At 39.1% G+C, this 21,346-nt stretch overlaps 1 protein-coding gene across 1 annotated transcript in view; it reads right to left on the reverse strand.

Moving 5' to 3' along the window:
• The window catches only part of BCKDHB (branched chain keto acid dehydrogenase E1 subunit beta), a gene marked incomplete at both ends in the record, with an annotated part of 115,016 nt that extends 94,653 nt beyond the window's left edge, over nt 1–20,363 (reverse strand). The window contains 3 exons of the mRNA XM_080616128.1: nt 15,197–15,265; nt 17,470–17,547; nt 20,195–20,363. Coding sequence (XP_080472254.1) covers nt 15,197–15,265; nt 17,470–17,547; nt 20,195–20,363 — 316 coding nt within the window. The remainder of the gene's footprint in view (nt 1–15,196; nt 15,266–17,469; nt 17,548–20,194) is intronic.
• Nucleotides 20,364–21,346: the final 983 nt, after the last annotated feature.

Consider the following 21,346-nt stretch of genomic DNA (forward strand, 5'->3'; position numbering starts at 1 on the left):
TGCAGCAGACAAATAACCCAGAGATACTTTGTCTTTCCATATTTCATTTCCGTAGCAATGAAGAAACATTTCCTAAAACATACTCTTCTCCTATTACGTGCATCAGCCAAAACAATTACTTGCATCAGCAGCTCAAAACAAGCTAACACAAACTCCACAAGATGACTTGTCACTCCAAGTGAAAGCAGTACCTCCACATTATCTGAAACCAGGTGCGTCAGTCTCTGAAGAAAGACGTTATGCTGGTGTCCATTTCAATTAACCTGCCCAGCTTTATCAACATCCCTAGCTTCAGCCATCTGAACAGGTTGGTGCCCTTTTCCAAGCAGTGAGGGAAGCAATGTGGCAAATAGGGCTATGTGAAAAAAAACAGAAAAAAGATGATTCTTCTCATCTTTCCATCCCAGTAACTCAGGGATAAGATTACGTGCACATTAAGCAGGAGAGTAAATACACTAGAAGTATTACTGAATAAGGTAAACCTGACAAGATTAAAAGAAAAATGCAGGTTTTGATTAAAAACAATTTTTAAATAATTACTTCATCCTCCTCTATTTTTGATTAAACAAAAAAAAAAAATTATCTCTGCAACTTTTGGAACAATGAGTTAAGTACCCTACAAAGGTTCAAATTACCACTAACCTTTTGCCTAAGGGGCAACAGCTTTAAGGCAGCCTTACAGCCATCTGCTTGCCCGTAGGCAATAAAAAGTTTCATAGCAACCTAACAGAACATGTTTACAGACAGACGTAGTCAATTATTGTGCATTAAGGTTTTGGCCTGCTTCATCTTTACTTGTTCCAAGCCATCAGGAAAAAAGTATTTCAGAGTTTGGTATCTGCAATGAATCATGTTCCTGTCTTAATTTAACTTCAAAAATGAGATATCCAAACAATATCAAACCCCCTGTAATATAAGCACACCACCCAAGGCTCCAACGCTGGGTAATTTTGCATCACGTTGAGTACACATTGAACAATTCAAGTAGTTTAAGGAGTACTGCTGGTGATTTAGCTGAAGGAAGGTGGTTTTCAGTTTGGTTTTTATACATTTCTACATCATTTGTATTTAAAAAAGACATTTTAGAAGATGTCAGTACCTAGTAGTATTAACAATATTCCTGGGCAGCATTATATTTGTCCCCATAATTTCTGTACTTTCCATTTAAAGCATCCACTAGAAGTCAACAGAAGAGTCCAAGAAGCTAAATAAATTCTGTCCTCAACTGCAACAACATGGATGCACGTGGAGAAACAGAGGACTGGAAAGAAACAGAAGTCCCAGCAGATAGGCTTCTTGGTTACTCACTGGAGTACTTTGTGAAAATTCAAATAGAAATCACTGATTTTGAATCAGTCCTACCTTTAAAAACCTGCTCTAATCCTAGAATATCTAGGATTCTTTCCCAGATGTACATAGTCTCCCTCTCTGAAGACATTCAAAACCCACCTGGACACGTCACCTGTCTAGATGACCCTGCCGTGGCAGGGGAGTTGGATTAGATAACCTCCAGAGGTCCCTTCCAACCCTAATAATTCTGTGACCTACACAAGTCTACTAATTCAATACATTTAACATAATTTAACACAATCTATCCAGCATTCATACTTCCTTGGTCCCACAATCCCTCTTAAGCCCTGTTTCACAATTGGTGACACTTAGCTTTCATTTTTCTAACACTATATGAGAGAGCAGGCATCAGAGGAAGTAGTCTGACTACTACTCAGTTCTTGTACAGCTCCTGGCTGAACACTAAAATGTTCTAGTAATTTCTTATTCATTTTAATCAACTTGCTCTGCCACTTCTATTGATATCACAGTCACAGCTCTTCAGCTTTAAAAAAAAAGGGTGTGGAATGAGCATTGTTCCTCTGTAGCAAACATCTGTAAAAACACATTAGCTTTCCAGATTAATATATAAATTTCAATCCTACAAATCCAAAGCAGGGCTTCTGTTTCACAGACGCAGAGATGGTTTACCTCTTAATCTCGAATCCTTGCACGCTAATGTGCCATGTCATTTAAAAAGCTGCTTTTTCCAGAGCTGCCCGTGTTAAAATAGATCATTTCACCTACCTAACAGATAAGAATTATATGAAATGAAAAGGATTTCATCTGCAAGTAGCTTAAAACTTATGATGAATTTTACCTACTGTGAGTAAAATAACACAGTTTACAGAATTGAGCTTTAGTCCCTTCCTGTTCTTTCCCAATTCTGTATCCTACAAGAGCTGTACAGACTGAGGTAAGAACATTCGTATATGCCCATACACTCACAGCAGACTTCAAGGACTCAGCCATTCCTCTGGTGTAGATCAGAGCAGCCTATACGGCTGAGCAGCCAGGTCTCAACTCCCACTGAAGTCAACGTAAAAAGTTTCAAATCAAGCGCAATGAGTAGTGTCAATTGCAGGAGAAACACATATACACACACAAAATTCATTGTGTGGATGTTTCGAAAACAATGACAACAGTTAGTTACTTTGAATAAAAAATTCGTTCCAGTTTTGATTAATTGGCCACTAATTCTATGGCAGACTGCCATTACGCTTTCCTTAAACATTCCAAAAAGTCACGTTATGGCAATAAGACACATAAATTAGTTAATTATTCAGAAATCTGTGAGCAACCAAGCACAGGGTCAGCACAGAGATTTGCATGCACTAAACCAAATTAGCTGCTTCCTCTGCTGCTGGTGCTGCTAAATCTGCTATCATACTCTACTCTGCAAGCAATGACCCAACTTCTTATTCTAGACAGAAGTTTTATAAAGGTCAAATCACTGATAAGTCTTTCTTGTTCAGTTTCACTTGCTAACAGGAGTCTTAATAAAGCTTTATTTGGGGAGGAAAAAATAAAAATAAAATCACTTGCACAGAAGAAAGTACCCTTCTGAAGCACTAATCACCACAGGATTGCCCAAAAAAAAGGACACCTGTTCTAACAGGTAACTGGTAAGAACAGGAATTCCTCACAGGTTTATAATTTATTCCACTGACATAACCCATACTTCTGATGAGTAGTTCAAATAAATTGGAAATTAAGAACAGCTGGAGGGCAATTTTTCCTTTCAAGTCTCCTCCAGTTACTAATTCCAAAGCATTCATACGTTTGAATAGACACACATATTTGAACTAACAGTTCTAGCTCACAGTGTTCTCAACACGTCATTCTTTTACTCAAGAAAGTGCACTTTTTTTCCCCCCGAGAGCTCCACAGATCCAACCTGCACTTTCACCTCCTCTTCTGCAAGATTGCCTTAGGTGAAAAGCATGTTTATTGCATTTTCATTTAATCCTCATTCTCAAAGACACTAAACAATATCAGAGGCAGGAGAACTGCTAAGTATAAAGAAAATGTTAATATGGTCAGGGAACAATGTCCTCAACTATCTACAAGTTCATATAATCTGCTAATAAAGTTACTGAATTGTGGGTTTGGAAAGAAAGGAAACTTGCTTTCTAGTAAAACTTAGTAAATTCTTAAAGTTGCTCACAGCATGAACATAACATTAAGCATTTACTCAACTGTCCAGCTTATGGCCTCCTGGATGAGGGAAGACCCATGAATTTATTTATAAAGACCTCTACCTTCCTAAAGCAAATAGGGAAAACTTACTTTTTGACCCTCTTTCCCACTTCATATTTCCTGACATTTGTAACAAACTAGCATCCCATTGAAAGGTAAAGAAAAAACAGAAATATTAAAATGTTTTATCTAATTATCTCCCTTTCTCAGACGAGAAGTGGTAACAGTAAGGGTCAGGTAAAGTTGATGCAAAGCTTGGGCATAACTCCAAATGCTGATAACCTTGCATGTCATTTAATCCTTCCATGATGAAAAGCAGCCAAGCAGTAGTATAACCAAGGGAAGATCATATTCCGTTCAGGTACACAGTGAAAGAATGATGCAGAAAGGGAAACTGAGGATGTAAGAGAAAAAAACTAATTATGACAGTAGTCAAATGCTGGAACAAGCTGCCCAGTGAGGTTGCAAATGCTCTTTCTTTGGACATACTCATAACTCACTTGGACAAGACCACAAACAACCTAAACTGGCTCTATGTTGAGTATTGGTTTCGACCAGATGACCTTCAAGGTCTTTTCATTCCAACCCTTATGATTCTATGACTCATTAACAGTCCAAAGCAGAGTTACATGCTGACTGCCCAAATTTTTTATGTCTGTGCCTGTCCTGTTGATGGAAGCATTTCATGACATTGATAAAATAGAGCTGATTCAGCTCCACACTGCTAGAAAAGTATTCAATAAGCAGCTTACATCAAAGTGGCAGATTTGCTCACCAGAATCTTTTTACTGATGACTATGCAGGTAGCTCACTCCACACTGAATTCCTTCTGATCATCTGGCTCATATACCCAGTTGTTACCAGCCTAAAGAAAAAAAGCACAGTGCCTAACCACACCAAGGAATTCAAGTGTTACTCCAGCTATGATTAATAACATTCCTTGTTCAACCACAAAAAAAAATGCTGTGTGAGAAGCATACTTACAGAAAAGCATAACTGACTATAGACATGTGAAGCTACACCAGATGACAGAATGCTTACCTGCAAAGATATGCCTTAAAATCAACATCTACCAAACTCTCATATGTTTATAATATAAATAAAGCTGATAAATAAGGCTAATATAAAGGGTATAAATAAAGCTGATATATCCTGCCTTGGTTAAGAGCCTTAGGTTAGTTCTATGTATTTTCACACGATCTGCAACATTACATGACATGACAAGATATCCAACAGGAAAATATGTAACAGTTACCAAAGCTAAATAATACAACATGTTAATGAAAACCCTGCTGTAACAGGCTGGATGACAAACCGAGGAATGAGCAAAACTGTGTCAAATACAAGGCAGCCTCTCTTACACTACTCAGTATCAGCAGTGTAGACATACTTTCTAGGAAATTTGAAAGCATGCTGGATCTACCCTGAATTGTGAAGCAACTGTTCTCGGTACAACAGCAAGGATATAATGGTGCTAAAGAAGTACTTAGGAACAAAGTGTTGAATGAACAGCAATCTGCAGAAATGAAAAACATTTCCAGAATCTCACTTGTAGCCATGCCAGTCCCTTAATAATGCAGAGCACATGTATGAGAAAAATCAATCAATTGATCTATACTTGGTGCTCTATACAAGTGTGAAAACTCCTTATCAGGCTTTGAGGATTTAATGTTTCTACAAATGAGAAAAAAAAAAAAAAAAGAAAGAGAACTCTTACGATAAATGACTAGCATGTTATGTCAACATGGTCACTGGAAGATGGTTCTGAATCAAGTTTAACGAAGTTTAACCAGCTCCTCAGGGTGCTTCTGTTGCAAACCTGCTTAGGCAATTGACTGGACTTGGACAGCAGTCTTAGACTTGCCTTTTATGACCCTTCTATATATTTCTAGAAAATTACTCCCAAGAAAACTGAGAGTTCTACTCCCTGTAATCAAGTCTGCAGCACGTTTTTAAACCAGAGTGATGATAACACGCTTGTATCACTACACTCGGAGGTAGAAAAAACAGCAGACATACTAAATTAGTGCCACTTGATGAGCACAAATGAAACAGAGCATACTGATCACAGGACTATCCAAAGAAATTGAGAATCACTAAATTCTACCTAAGGAATAGTAAAGGCCTAAAGACTGATATCTAAAACAAGGTAAAAAACCTGTGCTTGCAAACCTGGTATTAACACAGACTGCAAATACGTTACATTCATTGATTCCATCTTGTGCCTTTAATCCATAAAGTTTCATCCTCCTTGACACTGTGTTACAAAATATTACTTTTACATGTTTCACTGCAAGTATTTTCTGAAGTGGAAAATTCCATTTATGAAGTTCAGTGGCACACACTTTTTTGCCCAGCAATGCATCTTGAAATACCTTAAAAATGTGTTAGAACAAGCCCTGTACTGAGTATCAAGTTCTATATTGAAACTTACATCCTTTATCTTTCTCTCAGACAGGTTTACGATATATAAAAGAAACATAATATATATTAGTTAGTCCCAAACAAATAAACCGTTGTCATACTAGGCACAGGATCACAACAATAAAAGAATAAAACCAAACCAAATATAAAAATCTATCTAGTTCTGACACCAACTGGCTTTTATCAGTATGCCACAGATACAAACAGTATAACAGGACATTGTATGAAGTTCTCAATTTTCTCTTTTCCTAATTGTAATCTTCAGAATTGGCTATTTAAGATCAAAACGAACAAAATGTTCTGTTATGGAATGAGTCTGGAATATGTTTTACAGATGTTAGTGTTCAAAGACATTCATATAAATCAGAACAAAATCCAGATCTTGCCAATTGCTCTGGAAGAACCAGGCAAGCAAGCAGCAGAATTCTCCATCTTAAATCCATCCACAAAGAAACAAGGATAATCCAGCTCCAGACTACTTACATTTTCCTCGATCTGTACACAAGAACTAGTCATTTTTAACTCTGAATAAAATGTTCCACCCTCAGCTTAAGTCCACCATGTCAAAAATTCTGAGCTACTTTATTCTACCATGTGCAATATGTTATGATGGACCAGCATCTGCACAGAAGAGGAAGAACAGTGCTTCTCCAACCAGCTTTCAGTCTGCTTCTGAAGCAATGAGCTTATGTTTTCTCTTTATTGAATAAACCCCTAACACTTATTCTTGATGCTACTTTGGGCTGAGCTTCTTCTCCCTGTAATAGCATATTCCTACGTTCTTAGAGCATGCGAAAGACCCCGTGATTACTGATAAAAATCTCAAAGAAAAAACCTGGAGTGTCTCTCCAACTGTTGAAGTTAATACCAACCCACTAATAGCTCCTGGGAGGCAGAACACACTACCTTAACACACTGCATTTCAGTTCCCAACCAACCCATCCAAACTGTGCTCTTGTACTTCTTGCACTATAACGTTGGCACAAGAACAGACCCAGAACCTTCACTGACAGATCTCTGCTCCCTTGACAGTAACATGCTGTGAAGTCTCCACAATAAACAATTTCTTGAAATCATTAACAGAAGGGATTTATAATATAAACATTTTAAAGTATTTTATAGATTTTGGATGCAAACTATTAGAATAAAGAAGGAAAAAAAAAAAAAAACACATTATCTCTACCAATATTAGCTCCGTTTCAAAAGGTTGGTTCTCCCATTATTTCATGCTACTAAAAGCCATCAGGACATTCAGCAGTTTTTGTAAGCATATCCAATCCTTAGCCAATAAATTTCAACAAATGCCACAACCTTACGTTCTCATCCATGTTTTCCTCCATAGCCATTTCACTTAAACACAGAACTTGCCTTCAGGAGTTTTCTACAGTTCAAGCTCATAAAATAACATTGTGTTCACGTAAGTACTTTTCTTCAAAGAATGACTACCACAATTTTAGAATTGTGGTAAAATTTAGAAAATGATGTCTCTTGGGCATGGCTAGGTACAGCCATCTTCTGGTCAAATAAAGAAAAAAACCTGAATTATTTTACTATAAACAAATAACTCATTTACTTAGATTGAAGTGTTCCCTGAAAACACACAGGTGTTTACACCTCAGGCACAAAGTCTGCAGAATAACAACCAGGGATTACAGTGGATCAGACATTGTAAATAAGCATTACTGCTACAAAACAAGCTAGCAATATTATTAGAAGTATCAATAGAGAGCTGTAAATAACAGGGTTTTACTCAGTAAGACACAAAGTATCCAGTTTTGGATGGTCCGTATTCTTCAGTTGCAGCTAGCAGAGTCTAGAGAGAACTAACCAGTAATAAAAAATCTTCAAACCATAATAATAATCCTCCACTGGGACTGTGTGTGTAGGGAAGTCAGAGAATCTTGATCGCTGAAGGCTAAGAACAGCCTTTGCCAGCTGTTCAAAACTATGCCCTGTGCTTCAGAGCTCTAATTCTCTAAGGCAGGCAGAAAGTAGAGGAAAACAAATATGGAAGTGATAAATAAAATCATTTTAAAGCATCGAGCTGATTGCTGATTGCTAATGTGACTAGGTCATTCTGACATTAGGTATTATTTTCTTGGTCTCATTTGCAGTTCAATCACTTGCTTTTTGATGTGTTGGAAATTTTCCACAGGTGAAATCTTTTACCCAACTTCTCCCACCCTCATGGGATTCAATACAAGTGTTATTTCTTTTCTTCTCTTGATTTTCCTTTTTTTTCCCTGTGATTTTCCAATTTGAAAGAAGATATCCTGGACAAACTGAACAGACACTAGTTACTGTTTACAATCTGCTCCACATCTATTTTACCCTTTTTTGGGGTATTTTAAAATATGGATTGAAACAAAAAAAAAAAAATCCCACCAACTTTACCTACACTTCTAGCTGCATCAAAATAATACAGCACAGGAAGATTATTTATAAAACAAGCCTATATGCTTGAACAGAATAGGGCAAGAAAGTAATAAAACTTCAAGTTACTTGTTTGTACTTATTGCACCCTATCTACTCCATGTAAGAACACCTATTTTAGATGCTTACTCCTCATTTACTACTGTCTGCAAGTATGAATGTCTCTAACCATTCAGAATTACCTGAAAGGAAATGATCTGAGATTTATTTTGTTTTATCCTACATATAAGAGTGACACACACTTGCTCTTACTGAGTTTCACTTTATGAATTGTCCACCTGGAAAAGAAGCAATTACTGGCTGCACAGCAATTAATAGAAAAGGACTTGGGGACTAAAGCATGTCACAAACTGGCAATTAACACCATACTGCTAATACAGGCAGCAAACATCACTGCAGAACATATTAGCAATGTTACACAGAAACCTTATAAAAACCATTTTGTTCTAATTGACTTTGTATGAGAGTACCATAAGCTGCTGTGGGCAGTATATGTCTGTAAGCACTGACAAACAGAGGAGGACAGCAATAAAAGAGATCAAACAGAAGAGCTAAAAGAAACCAGAACAGACAAAAATAAAAGCCATGAGTGAAAGGCCAACCAGTAATGGAACATTAATGCACAAAAGAGGAAATCTATCTTCCTCTTGTTCACTCTGCTATCACACAGAAGATCCCAAACAGTGACAAATGAATCACATGAGCAAAAGACAAATCCCTTCTAAAACATTTCAAAAGACCAACTGCTGTCAAAACTATTTCTGCTGCATCTTTACAGAGATCAGCTTTGATATTTTAGCCAACTCTTCTGGGAGTAAGTCCAAAACTCCCTAGGGACAGAACTGAGGCCAAGTGTCTTCTAACCTGCCTGGGCAAGCACTTACTTCTGGTGGGAAACACCACAGTGACATCTTCCAGGAACTGCGAGAATCTTTGAAATAAAGATTTCCATTGAAAGCATTCACATTCTAGCCATATTTTCAAATAGTTGCAAATGAACTAAAATGGCATTATCCAAGACGTCTCTAATGAAAAGTAAAAAAAAAAAAAAACTCACTTAAAAAAAAAAAAAATCCAATAGCTCAAAAACTTATAAGGTAATCTAATCAGGCATCCAAATACTAGGAATCTAACTTAAACAGACACCTAGACTCCCTTGGTCTCAAACAGAAAGACATGCTGTGAAAGAGAAATGCAGGCTGCTATGTGGTAGGGGATCAAGTGCACACTCAGTCAGTTTGCAGGCAACACCAAGTTGGGTGGGAGTGTTGATCTGCTTGAGGGTAGGAAGGCTTTACAGAGAGATATAGACAGGCTGGACCAATGGGCCAAGGCCAGTGGTATGAGGCTCAACAGGGCAAAGTGCTGGTTCCTGCACTTGGCTCTCAACAACCCTGTGCAGTGCTACAGGCTTGGGGAAGAGTGGCTGCAGAGCTGCCTGGTGGCAAATGACCTGGGGGTGCTGACTGACAGCCAGTTGAACATGAGCCAGCTTGTGCCCAGGTGGACAAGAAGGCCAAAGGCATCCTGGCTTGTGTCAGAGGTAGTGTAGCCAGCAGGACTAGGGAAGTGATTGGAGTAAGAAACATGAAAAGCTCTAATGAACTCTAATTAGACATCACATATACATACTGTCCTGGGTTCAGCAGTAGCAGTCATTTTTCTCCTTCTTAGTAGCTGGTGCAGCACTGTGTTTTTGACTTTCAGCCTGGGAACAGAGCTAATAACACTGATGTTTGGTCTGACCAAGGACTTTGTGAGTCTCATGCTCTGCCAGGGAGGAGGCGAAGCCAGGAGGAAGCAGGGACAGGACACCTGACCCAAACTAGCCAAAGACGTATTCCATACCACAGCACGTCATGCCCGGGATGTAACTGGGAGTTACCCAGAAGGGCACTCTCTGCTCGGTCAGGCTCGTTTTTTGGCGGGTGGTATCGTATTCTCTTCCCTTGTTATTTCTCTTATCATTATTATTGTTGGTGGTAGCAGTAGTGATTTGTGTTATACCTTAGTTACTGGACTGTTTTTATCTCAACCTGTCGGAGTTACATTCCTTCGATTCTCCTCCCCATCCCTTCAGGAGGGTGGGCAGGGGGAGTAGAAACTGCGTGGCTGACTTGCCGACAGGGCTTAAACCACGACATCAATAAAAACAGTTCTTAAAATAAACTGCAATCTGCCTAATTAAATAGACATAAGGTTCAAACACTATTCCTGTTGTAAGGGGAAACTGCTGGTTCCCTGGCTATTCAAACTTGCTTGAAATCTTAGCAACATGAAAAACTAAGTTTTAGTCCTTCACGTTTCCTTATTAGGTCAACTTTAATCTCTATAGTGCAAACTTTTTGGCAAGAATAGTAACTTTCCAGCATCTGAGTGAAACGTAGCTTGACTGAAACACACTATCCAAACACATACATACACATTTGTGCACCTATAATATTATCTGCATGTAATTGGTAAGACCTACAAACAGCTGTAGTATTGGAAAGCCTATACATAAATAACTGTTAGCACAGAGACATGAATTACTAAAGATGTGTATTACTTTTTGACATGATAACAAGCATGGGCAGTAACTCAATCTAAGATTCCAATTTTTAAAATTCATTCAATTACTCCAGTTCTTCTGAGTTTGGTTTCTATCACCTACCCAAATCTCATCTATAAAAGTGAACACAAACTCAGTCTCCCCAAAACACTGTTATAGGGAAATACCTTCCAAGCCAATCTCACTTCTGTTGGATTCTCAGAGTCCTGAGAAAAGACTGCTCCTATTCCACATTCTCAGAATATTAAGCTTTGAAATAGTCATAAAGCTCTTGATCTTTATGCTTACTAAGAAAAGGTTTTTGACATTGCAGTAAGTGCGCGTTAGAGCCTCCCTTCAAGTATATACCAGAAGAGTATTAAAGATACATCTTGACTGAGGCAGATGACTAGACAGAGGCACTTTTAGGTAAGGAAGTCCTCAAGGTCTAAGTGTTTGGAGAATGTCAGAGAGATTATTCAAAAACAAACAAACAAAAAAAAAAGTCATACCAAAAAAAACCACAAAAACCTACACTTGCTCTGGCATTCTTCCAAGTAGCCTTTATCGTCAATCACTATTTCTGCTATTCTCATTTCTCAGTCTTTCCTTCTGCCCACTTTCTCCATTTTTACCTTATCCTCTGGGGTTTTTTCTCCCATTTCTTTACCTCCTGTCATCTAATCCCTAACTCTGATTTCCTCTCTACTTTTGTCATGTGGATGATACTGATCTTTGCATGCTGCAACTTTATTTCACACTTCAGGCAGAGCAATAGGACATGTATTCACACTCCAACATCATTGTTTCAAATCCATCTGCAGACTCAAAGAAAAATGTACAAGCTATTTCATTGAGACAGCATTTTCTTCAAAAGACAAAAATAATAATGTACTTCGCTCTGGGGGAAAAAAAAAATACAGAGAAAAAACACCAAAAAAAAAAAAAAAAAAAAAAAAACCACAAACATGAAAACATGTTTGCACACATTAACTAGGCTACAGAAGTACAGTAGACAAGGAAGCCAAGGAAGCAGACTATCAATCCTGCAGTTTATATGTTTGCTGTAGACACAGGACACATCTCCAGACAGCAGGACCATGGAATGGCAGACATTCATTACTTCAGTAAAGATACTCTGCAGGTCGGAGTATGCAACCTCTGCAAAACAGTGACAATCAAAAACACGGCAGGGGGTGATGGAGAAGGAGACAAGAAATAAAACAAGAACATGCTTTCCAGTTTGCAAGAGCAGAGAGAGGGGACAAAGGAAAAAAACTGTACAAGACTTATTTCCTTTCCCTTACCCAAAAGTAACTCTCCACATAAAAACTTCAGGGACTCTACTCATTAACAGGATGGAGAATTATACAGCAATGGATTCCTAAGCATTCAGCTAATGCAAAGGGATCATGAGCAGTAAAGCAATGCCAGAAAAAATGGAACTGCCCATTTCCTATACACAGGATGTATGGGAAGAAACATACTAACGTAAGTCATGGCTATTGTGCAAAATAAACTTCCACATACTGACTTGTTTACATATGATTCCTCAATTAAACATTTTCAAACAAAATCCAGTCAGCATGTCAAAAATTAATCCAATCAAGTATTAGGTATTATTTCCTTACAAGGTCAATGAGCCTGACTTTTTTTCACTTAGTAGTATAGGCCTCTATCTGCGTTTACATTACAACATTACTGTACACTCAGGCTTAAATTGCCTTCCTGGCAAAAAAAAAAAAAAGAAAAAAAAAAGAAAAAGAAAAGGGTTTAGATTTGATGACAGATGTATTCTAAAAGCAAATTTCTTCTCTATCTCCCCAGAGACTCCAGTAACAGTCTGGATAGCAACCAACATCTGTATAGTACTACTACTACTGAGTATTAATATACGGAATTCTCCCTACTATAATATTAGGTGATATTTAGACCTTGACCTCTATAGAAGTGTTTGAAAAGGAACTATCCGTTTGTATCAAAATACCTATTTATAGGCATAGACTGCCACCTAGTGATTTTTATTACCTGTGGGGAGTAAAAAAACCACCAACCTTCCTCTTCCAGGAGAAAAGGGAAAAAAAATTAATTCCTTCATATTTTACATGAACATATAGAAACAATGTCATATCATTTATATCTCCTATTATTATTATTTTGATGGTAAATGTAGAAGCAGAATGAGGAAAGAAGAGTCAGTAAGTGTATGTTATCTTCCTCATACAGGTAAGATCCACGACGTTGCTTGTTCATCTATTCCTTCTGGAATTCCTCCTCATTTTACATGGACTCTTAGCTTTTGCATAAAACAAGTGTTGCATTCAGACCTTATTTAATCTCTAGGACAACACTTACATAGACAGCCACCCCCCCTCAAAACTTTGGATTCCTTCAGGTTTTGCATTTTGTCCTTCCTGGTTCTTCTCAGCATTGTAACTGCATTTTCAGTACATCCTCTAGTTCAGCTTTACCATTTCCTCTTCAGTCACTGCAGCTTTCTACAGGATTTTGCTATTCATGAAGAAGCCAAGTTATCTGTGTCATCTGACCTGCCTTAAAGTTGAATTATCATTACATAAACAACCTTTAAACTGATGTTACCTTCAGAGTTCTCTTTCTGCCCAAACTTGTATTTCAGATAACTGCTTTCATTTACTTCTGGCCATCTAATTAGCAGCATAAGAACTCTTATTTTTTCTTTCATGCCTTCTACATGCCCTTCTCTCTCAAACACTATCAGCATCTTTAATTCACTTCTCATCCAGACCTGAACCTCAGAATCTGCAGGACAAATGGATCTTAGGAAGATCTTTCTGTAATGAATCCGTAAGACAAACTTATTTTTATTTGAGTAAGAAACCAGCAAAACCTTTTCAAATTTCTCCTCATCTAGCTAACACACTTTCCTCTATCAAATATAATCTTTGCAATGCTCTGAATTAATATGAAGAGACAGTTCTGTACCTTGTTAATTTGATCTTACCAGCACTTCATGTACCCACCCACCATATTTTACAGTCACATGAAACAAGAGCATTTCTTAGGTTTTGCTTATCAAATCTATCCTCTTATTTACCATAAAGAGGTCAGTACCCCTCTTGAACAAATAGCAATACTAGCTTTCATTAGTCCTTTTCAATGTTCATCTAAGTACTCCCACAATTTCTCACGTTACCTCTCATAGTTTAAAGGAGTTCTTTTCAAATACTCCCAAAGTCATTTTATGAATGACTTCTCTTATTAAAAGATCTTACTAAAATCCTTTGTTGTTATACCCACAAAATAAAACTGATTCTAGCTAAGCTGCTGACATGCTGTAACTGTTGCTTATCATACTGACTAACTCAGTGTAAATAGTTCTTTGCACTCCCTCAGCAGTGCCCATCTCAACAGTAGCCTCTGCAAACTGGGGCATAGGCTATCACAGAGACTTTGAAAAGCACTTTTGAATACACCATCAATAAAATGCTATAAAGGAATTAAATAATGTCTTTCCTTCAGTCCAAAATTATATTACTTTCTTACATCAAAGAACACCAACAAATTATCCTCAAAGCAATAGCCTAACAATATAAAATTTATTCCTTTTGTCTTTTAAAGTAGAGTTACAGAACTCTCAACCTCAACATGCAGCACCAATGATCATTGCTAATAAAAGTCACAACCAAACTATATAAATATTAACGTATAAAACAGAGAGTGAGAAAACATCCACATAATAACTGAGGCAGAAAAACAAGACAACAATGTGGCTATGTTTTTAAAACACCTTAAAAGTGTAGTTTTTCTCCTCTCCCTTTTATGGGCCACTCCAAAAGAAAGATGTGGATCATGGTGATCTCAAAGCTGGCAGTAACTCATGTCCTCCAGAGTTTAAATCTGTTTTAATGTAATTCTTTCACTTCTTGACAGATGGGACAAAAAACATCACCATGTATAATTGCTAAGAGGCTTTAATTGGATTACAGCAATTAAATGGGGCCACATTATGAATATCTGGTCCAACTGCAGTTTTAAAAAAAAATACAAAGTTACGCTGATAAAGTTAGTTGAATAAAGAGAAGACTCCTGAAATTATGTCAGCAAGTTTTGAAAGCTCTGAAAGCTTACATAACTGGCAATACATTCAAAATTTTCTCTTTCTGAGGACAGAAAGGAAAACAGAAGTCCATTTACAGGGCTTCTCTCCCACATGTTCTTCTCTCCTCCCACAAACCACAGAGGGGTACAAAGGAACAGAGGAAGCTAATATCAAAATGTCAGATTTAAAAGTTCACTTACCATATTTGTCTCGCAAGCCAACTGTACACCTGAAGACTCCACCAAAGGCCACATCTTCACCAAATATTACTGAAAAATAAGAACAGTAGAGGAGGCTAATGTTACTCCAATGCATCTTACTTTTCAAAGGTTTTTGAGACACTAACATAAGTCCAGGGCAACTCTCAGCATTCAAACCACTAACCTTATAGTGCGGGTGATGCAGCCAATAAAGTATTATCTCTTAAAAGTAATTGCCCTTAAAATTTAGCTTCAAATCAACTAATCTTGGGTTTGTTTATTTTTCCTTTGAATTTATGGAATAATGATGTTTAATTTTTCTTAATACAGTGTTGTTATTTGATTCACAGAAATAAGTATTGCCCATTTCAATTTTTTTTAAGCATGTAAGAGATGTGCAGCAGTATCATCATGATGGAGCAGCTTGCATGAACTGAGATCAGTTCTGATAATTCCCAAATCCCTTGATACCCTAGATATTCTAAAGGGCAAAAAAAAGAATAAGTTAGACTCCTTATCTTTCAAATATTATTTTTGTGTAAATACATTTCTGGTTGGAGGCACTAAAAGAGACTAACATACTTCTGAAAATCATGTAAATGACACCACTTAAAGAAAAACAACTTGTATAATGATGTAAAACCAATGCAGTCATGGAGTATACGACTGAAGTGTGCCTCTAGACCATCTAATTCATTTTAATATTAATTTGTTTTGGGGTTTATGTATTTAAAATCTTTGTAAGGCCTTTCCATGACCACATGACTACTCTCTTTTGAGCCAGCTGACATAAAATAAAATCCCATTTAATGCTGATATCAGCAAATTTGCCTGGATTTAGTAATTCTGGTCAGCCACTGAAAATATTTTCCTGGACAGATTCTCATTCTCATCAACACAAATATGAGGATTTCCACTACTTAAACAACAGCTGCTCAATCCCCATGCAACTAAAAATATATGAAGAACATGCTTTCTATTGCATGAAATGCTCATTAACTCAGTAAGCAGGGTGATACTGACAACTGACAAGGCTGGACTGTAGAACTCCAACATGGCCTTGCAAAGAGCTTTGCAAAGATCTAACCCGGGAAAGCTGAGGAGCAAGACTGGAACCTCAGAGTGACTAAAGGGCTAAAGATTATACGTGAGTTTAGATTCCTGCTGGACTAACAGTCTACTTATTTTTATACGGCTGATTCTACAGAAATTGTACTAAAATCTGTTCTTGGCACTTAGACAAGAGCACACCCTCACTTGTATAAGCTTAATTTAATAAAGGTGATAATAACATAGCTGTAGATTGAGAGGAAATGTATACAGGCATAGTACTGTACAGATAACACAGAATTTGCCCTAACAGATGAGATAATTAGTCAGACTTTAGGTTGACCACTGGTTCAAGCAGTGCCAAAAGGTGTTACTAACATACTAAAAAAAAAATAAACATCTCTTTCAGATATCTGGCCATCATCATGCCTCTGTTACAACAAAAGAAGCAAGAGACCTGTTATGTATAAGAATTAAAAGTGGAGTAAATAGCTTTGTGCAAAAGAGTTTAGGATAAACCTCTTAAATCAAGCTATGATGAACTAGCATCTTCAAAGTTCTAGGTTATCCAGACTGCAAAAGCCTAGAAAATCCTTACATTGCCTATGCATGATGATGAACAGAAATCAATAAATCTGGAAAGGAATTTTGGAGCAGGGGAGAAGAAGGGCAGGAAGGAGAGAAGGAAGAATGGCTAGAGTGAGGAATATATAGTCTCTAAAAAACTTTTTGAGCATAGAGAGTTGAAGGAATTAAAACCTAAGATTCACATTTTTAAAACTCCTTTACCTACTAGTGCCCTTAACTAAGTTAACTAAGCTGCCCTTAACTACAGTTCACATCAGTAATACCAGAAGCATGTTAAGCAATGTATCTTTCTGTCCTGACTTTAAAGTGAAATTAGCCCAGCTACCACAGAAGATGCATAGAATCATAGAATAGTTAGGGTTGGAAAGGACCTTAAGATCATCTAGTTCCAACCCCCCTGCCATGGGCAGGGACACCTCACACTAAACCATGCCACCCAAAAATGTCACACAACTGCATCTTAGATTTTATAATCCCTTAATAATCTGTTAATACAACACATTTTTAAGATTTGAGATCAAAGTGTAGAAATAACTTGCTAGAAAACTTTAAAGGCCACAAGAAATGCATTTAATAAACACGGAAAACAAAAGGAAATTTGCACAAAGCAAAAGACACTAACAAGTGTAGTATACCTGCAGTTGGATCTTTGGCTAGAGCATTGTCCAAGGCACTTGTTATGGATTGAAAGAGATTCATCTTCTGCGTCTCACCTGTGTGAAAGTGATTAGTTAACAATTTAATTTGGTTCAAACACAAAGTATATTAGAAAACACAAAGCACAACTAAAAACCTAATTAACAGTCATAAACAAGATCCCTGTTAGGAGTACCCAAGAGCCATTTGCTGAGTAAACTTACATTATGGTATGGATGGGATTGAGCATGGTATACTTTGCAATCCCAAGGACTATAATTCTACTACCCTGCATTCAGCCTTTTTACAAAAACTATGCTCTTAGCTAGAGCAAATGCAGCTTTTCAATGCTTAGTCAAACACTAGGAACAATGACTGCTACAACAGTCTTTCAAAGCAAGAAACCATAGTAAAGTCTTATTTTTTTTGAGGACTGGGATCCTTTCTACTGAGATTCACCAGATCTTATTAAGCTTAATTTATCACTCTTTCATTACATTTTTTTTAAAGCTCCAACCTTTCCTGTTTACAGACTTTTATTATTATCAGAAGTTTTCTGATCAGCCTTCGTCTGGACTGCAGTTAGAAAGTGTCAGAAGCATCAAATCCACACTGCAAAGAAAGACAACTTAATGCTGAACAGCTATACTTAAAAGAGGTAAAAAAAAAAAAAAAAAAGCACCAGACTGCTGTATTAAAGTCTTCCAGAGTGCGGACTGAAAGAAAATCTTCAAGACCCAAATGCCCTTTTCCACTCAAGCACTGCAAGGAAAAACAAACAGGCCTGAATGCAAAGATGGAATAAAACAATAGTCCTGTCCCCACTACTGTGACCAACTCAGATTCTCCAAGGAAATAAAATAATGCCTTACCAGAAACTAAGTGAGTAAGAAATTGCCTGGCTGATATTTGGTAGCTCTTTGGCAAAAAACCTCTATCTAAGCCATGACTAGAAGCCACAGCCCAGGAGAATCCTACCTATCAGCACACACAGCACTTAAAAAAAAAAAAATCCCAAACAAACAAACAAACATTAAAAAAGAACCCCCACACAAACAAACAATAAAGTAACAGTTAGGTGATGATCCCAGACAAACATGAGAACAGGTGTCAGAAATCAGACAGGCAAACAATATTCTTTTCCCAGTAGTGGCATTATCTCTTAAGCTTTCCTTCTTCTTATATTGCTAATTACCATTAGCAAATTTTCTTAAAGACTTATGTCATGCCACACCAGGGCTGAGTAGCTGCATTCCTATGTTTCTGTACTTGGTAGCTTCACCTGTCACACTTTAAACTGCCTCTTAAGAAGGGGAAACTGTAAAAAATAACATGTTATGGGAAACTGTTAAAATTATATGAAAGCTACAAATAATTAACATTTACAAATTCAAGGGACAGAAAGCTGGGGAACAGCAGTTGTTTCTCTTTTTTCCAAGTTACCCACATTAGTATTTAGGTTATCTTTTCCATAATATACAAACCTTCCAGTATTTGTTATAAATAAATGCTTAAGCAACTGTCAGAAAGTCTTCACACTGACTGTCCTGATCTGCTGTTCTTCCTTATAATAAAGGCCTCCTGGGAAAGGAGAAACTAATTGTGTCCTTCAGATATGAACTATGGAGTTGGACAAGCATTATCTTAGCAAATCAGGATGAGTAGTGGCTTAACTTTATTTCACTTTCACTGTTTTTCACAGAATTTCAAAGGAAGGAAATAGTTTTCTATTTATATATGGCAACAAAACTGGCCTGATCCACTAGAGCTTTTTCACTATGATCTCAAGTGGGGACCTGCAGGACACAGTCCTTTACTCCTTGACACCTTGGATGCCTCCAGCCCCCAGTGACTAACAGAAATTGACAAGAGTTTTCTCAGACCTAATGACCAAGCTGGAACACCAAAGGCATAAGATCAAGTACACCTGTCTAGAAGACAGTGTGGCTCATGTGAGAGAAACCACTATTCTGCAGCTGGAAGGCTTCTTCCAGAACTCAGCACAACTCATTTTCAGGGTTGCATCTCAGACACAAAAACACCAACTTTCATCCTAAACTGATTGTTTCCGACTAATCTGTGTTTACTCCCAGTCGTGTGTTCATGGCAATTACCTTGAAGTTTTTTCACTACACAGCAGTCTTTTTTAACGACAAGTTAATCACCATATTGACAACCATGCAATAAAACACTGGGAAGGATTAAGTCACTAAGTTACTACTAGAAGGTTCACTACTGAAACAGAAGAGGGGCAGGGAAGGCGCTTGCAGGTCTGAGCTCATGATAGGTAGGCTTATTGCAACTATTGCACTGACTGCCAAAAAAACACTCCATCAGGGCCGTGAGGCGCCGAAGACGCCTGGAGCACCTCCGTCAGCCGTACTGCGGGGCCCTCTCACCACAAACTAGGTTTTTTCACGCGGAACCCGTAGGTAGAAGAGCCGCAGACACAGCGCAGGACACACACCCAGGCCAAGGCCACCGCCAGCCGAGGTCTCGCCCCAAGCGTTGAGGTTGACGAGTACCCCACCGTGACAACGCCGCTCCCGGCTGGGGCAGAGCCGCCCGAAGGGGCGGAGGCGAGAAGCGCCCACCCTTCTCCCTCCCCTCCGCCACACCCCGGCCGGGCACCTCCCCGAGAAGACGGCGGTGGTGCGGACCCGGCAGCACTCTTGAGTGTGAGCCCGGCCCTCGGGGTGGACTCCAGCCCAGCCCCGCTCTCACCGTACTCGGTGGGCGCCGGGTCCGGCTGGAAAGAGAAATGCGCCGCGGACCGGCGGGGCGCGGGCGGGGGCAGGCGACTCCAGAGCCCACCGCGGCAGCGCACCGTCACTCCCGCCGCCCCAGAGGGGAGAGCCCCTCGCACCGCCAGCGCCAGCCCCGCCGCCGCCATCGCCACCGTTGTCAGGCGCCGCCGCGGCCGCCACTCGTTGTACAGAGGCGGGGTCCTGGGCGGGCTTCCTCACTGGCCAGCAGCGGGTGGAGGACGGGCCAATCAGAAGCCGCTCTGCGGTGGGTGGAGGGGTTGGAAGGCAGGGGAAGGGTTGAGTGCGCCTGCGCGGGAGCCGCGCCGCGCCGCGGGTCAGGGCGGCGAGGGGGAGGCGAGACTACGTGCTGGGCACGCGGCTGCGGCACGTGGGAAGTGGTGCACGCGCTGAGGGCGGGATGTGCGCGTGTGCCGTTGCCGGTGCCGTTGGGTCTGTGTGAGGGGCGGTGTATCCGTCAAGGGCGGCCCCGCAGAATGCGCAGGGCCGGGTAGCGGGTGCTGTTCCTCGCCCGGTGGTGCTGCAGGTAGCGGCGTGACAGGCGCTGGGCGCATTGGGCAGCGAAACTGGGCGTCGCCTCTCTCAGTACTGTCACAGTCGTGGGTGAAACAAAAGGCTTCACTTTTTCCGTTAAACATGCTTTTCATCCACTGGGATTTTCATATTGCTATCCCAGCAGAGAGAAATACTGACCAAATGCCTGAAATCCTCAAATTCGACCCCAGCAGATGCCCTGGAAAGATGTGAAACTGCCTCTCAACTGCACATCCAACCTCTGCCTCATATTTAATTATTCATCTTGTACAAGGTCTTTTTTTTATATTTCCAAACACTCTTGCTCATACCATAATTAAATTAATTTTTTTTAAGCAATTGAAATGACAGTTTCCTATGTATTTTCCTTGTAAGGTTTTATAAAACATTCTGCCTAATGTTCTTAGCAAAGTGACCATCTCACACTCCTTCCCCAGGTGCTCGCGTTGCCCGGGTGAATGTTCCTGCTCTACCTTCGCAGGCTTTCTTCTTTCATATGTCCGTCACTGACACCTTTCAGTTGCCTCTATTGAAAGGCGCCTCTACATCAATCCTTCCGCTTTTACCACTGCTTCAC

The sequence above is a fragment of the Psittacula echo genome (assembly GCF_963264785.1).
Source record: "Psittacula echo genome assembly, chromosome: 4".
Taxonomy (NCBI): Eukaryota; Metazoa; Chordata; class Aves; order Psittaciformes; family Psittacidae; genus Psittacula; species Psittacula echo.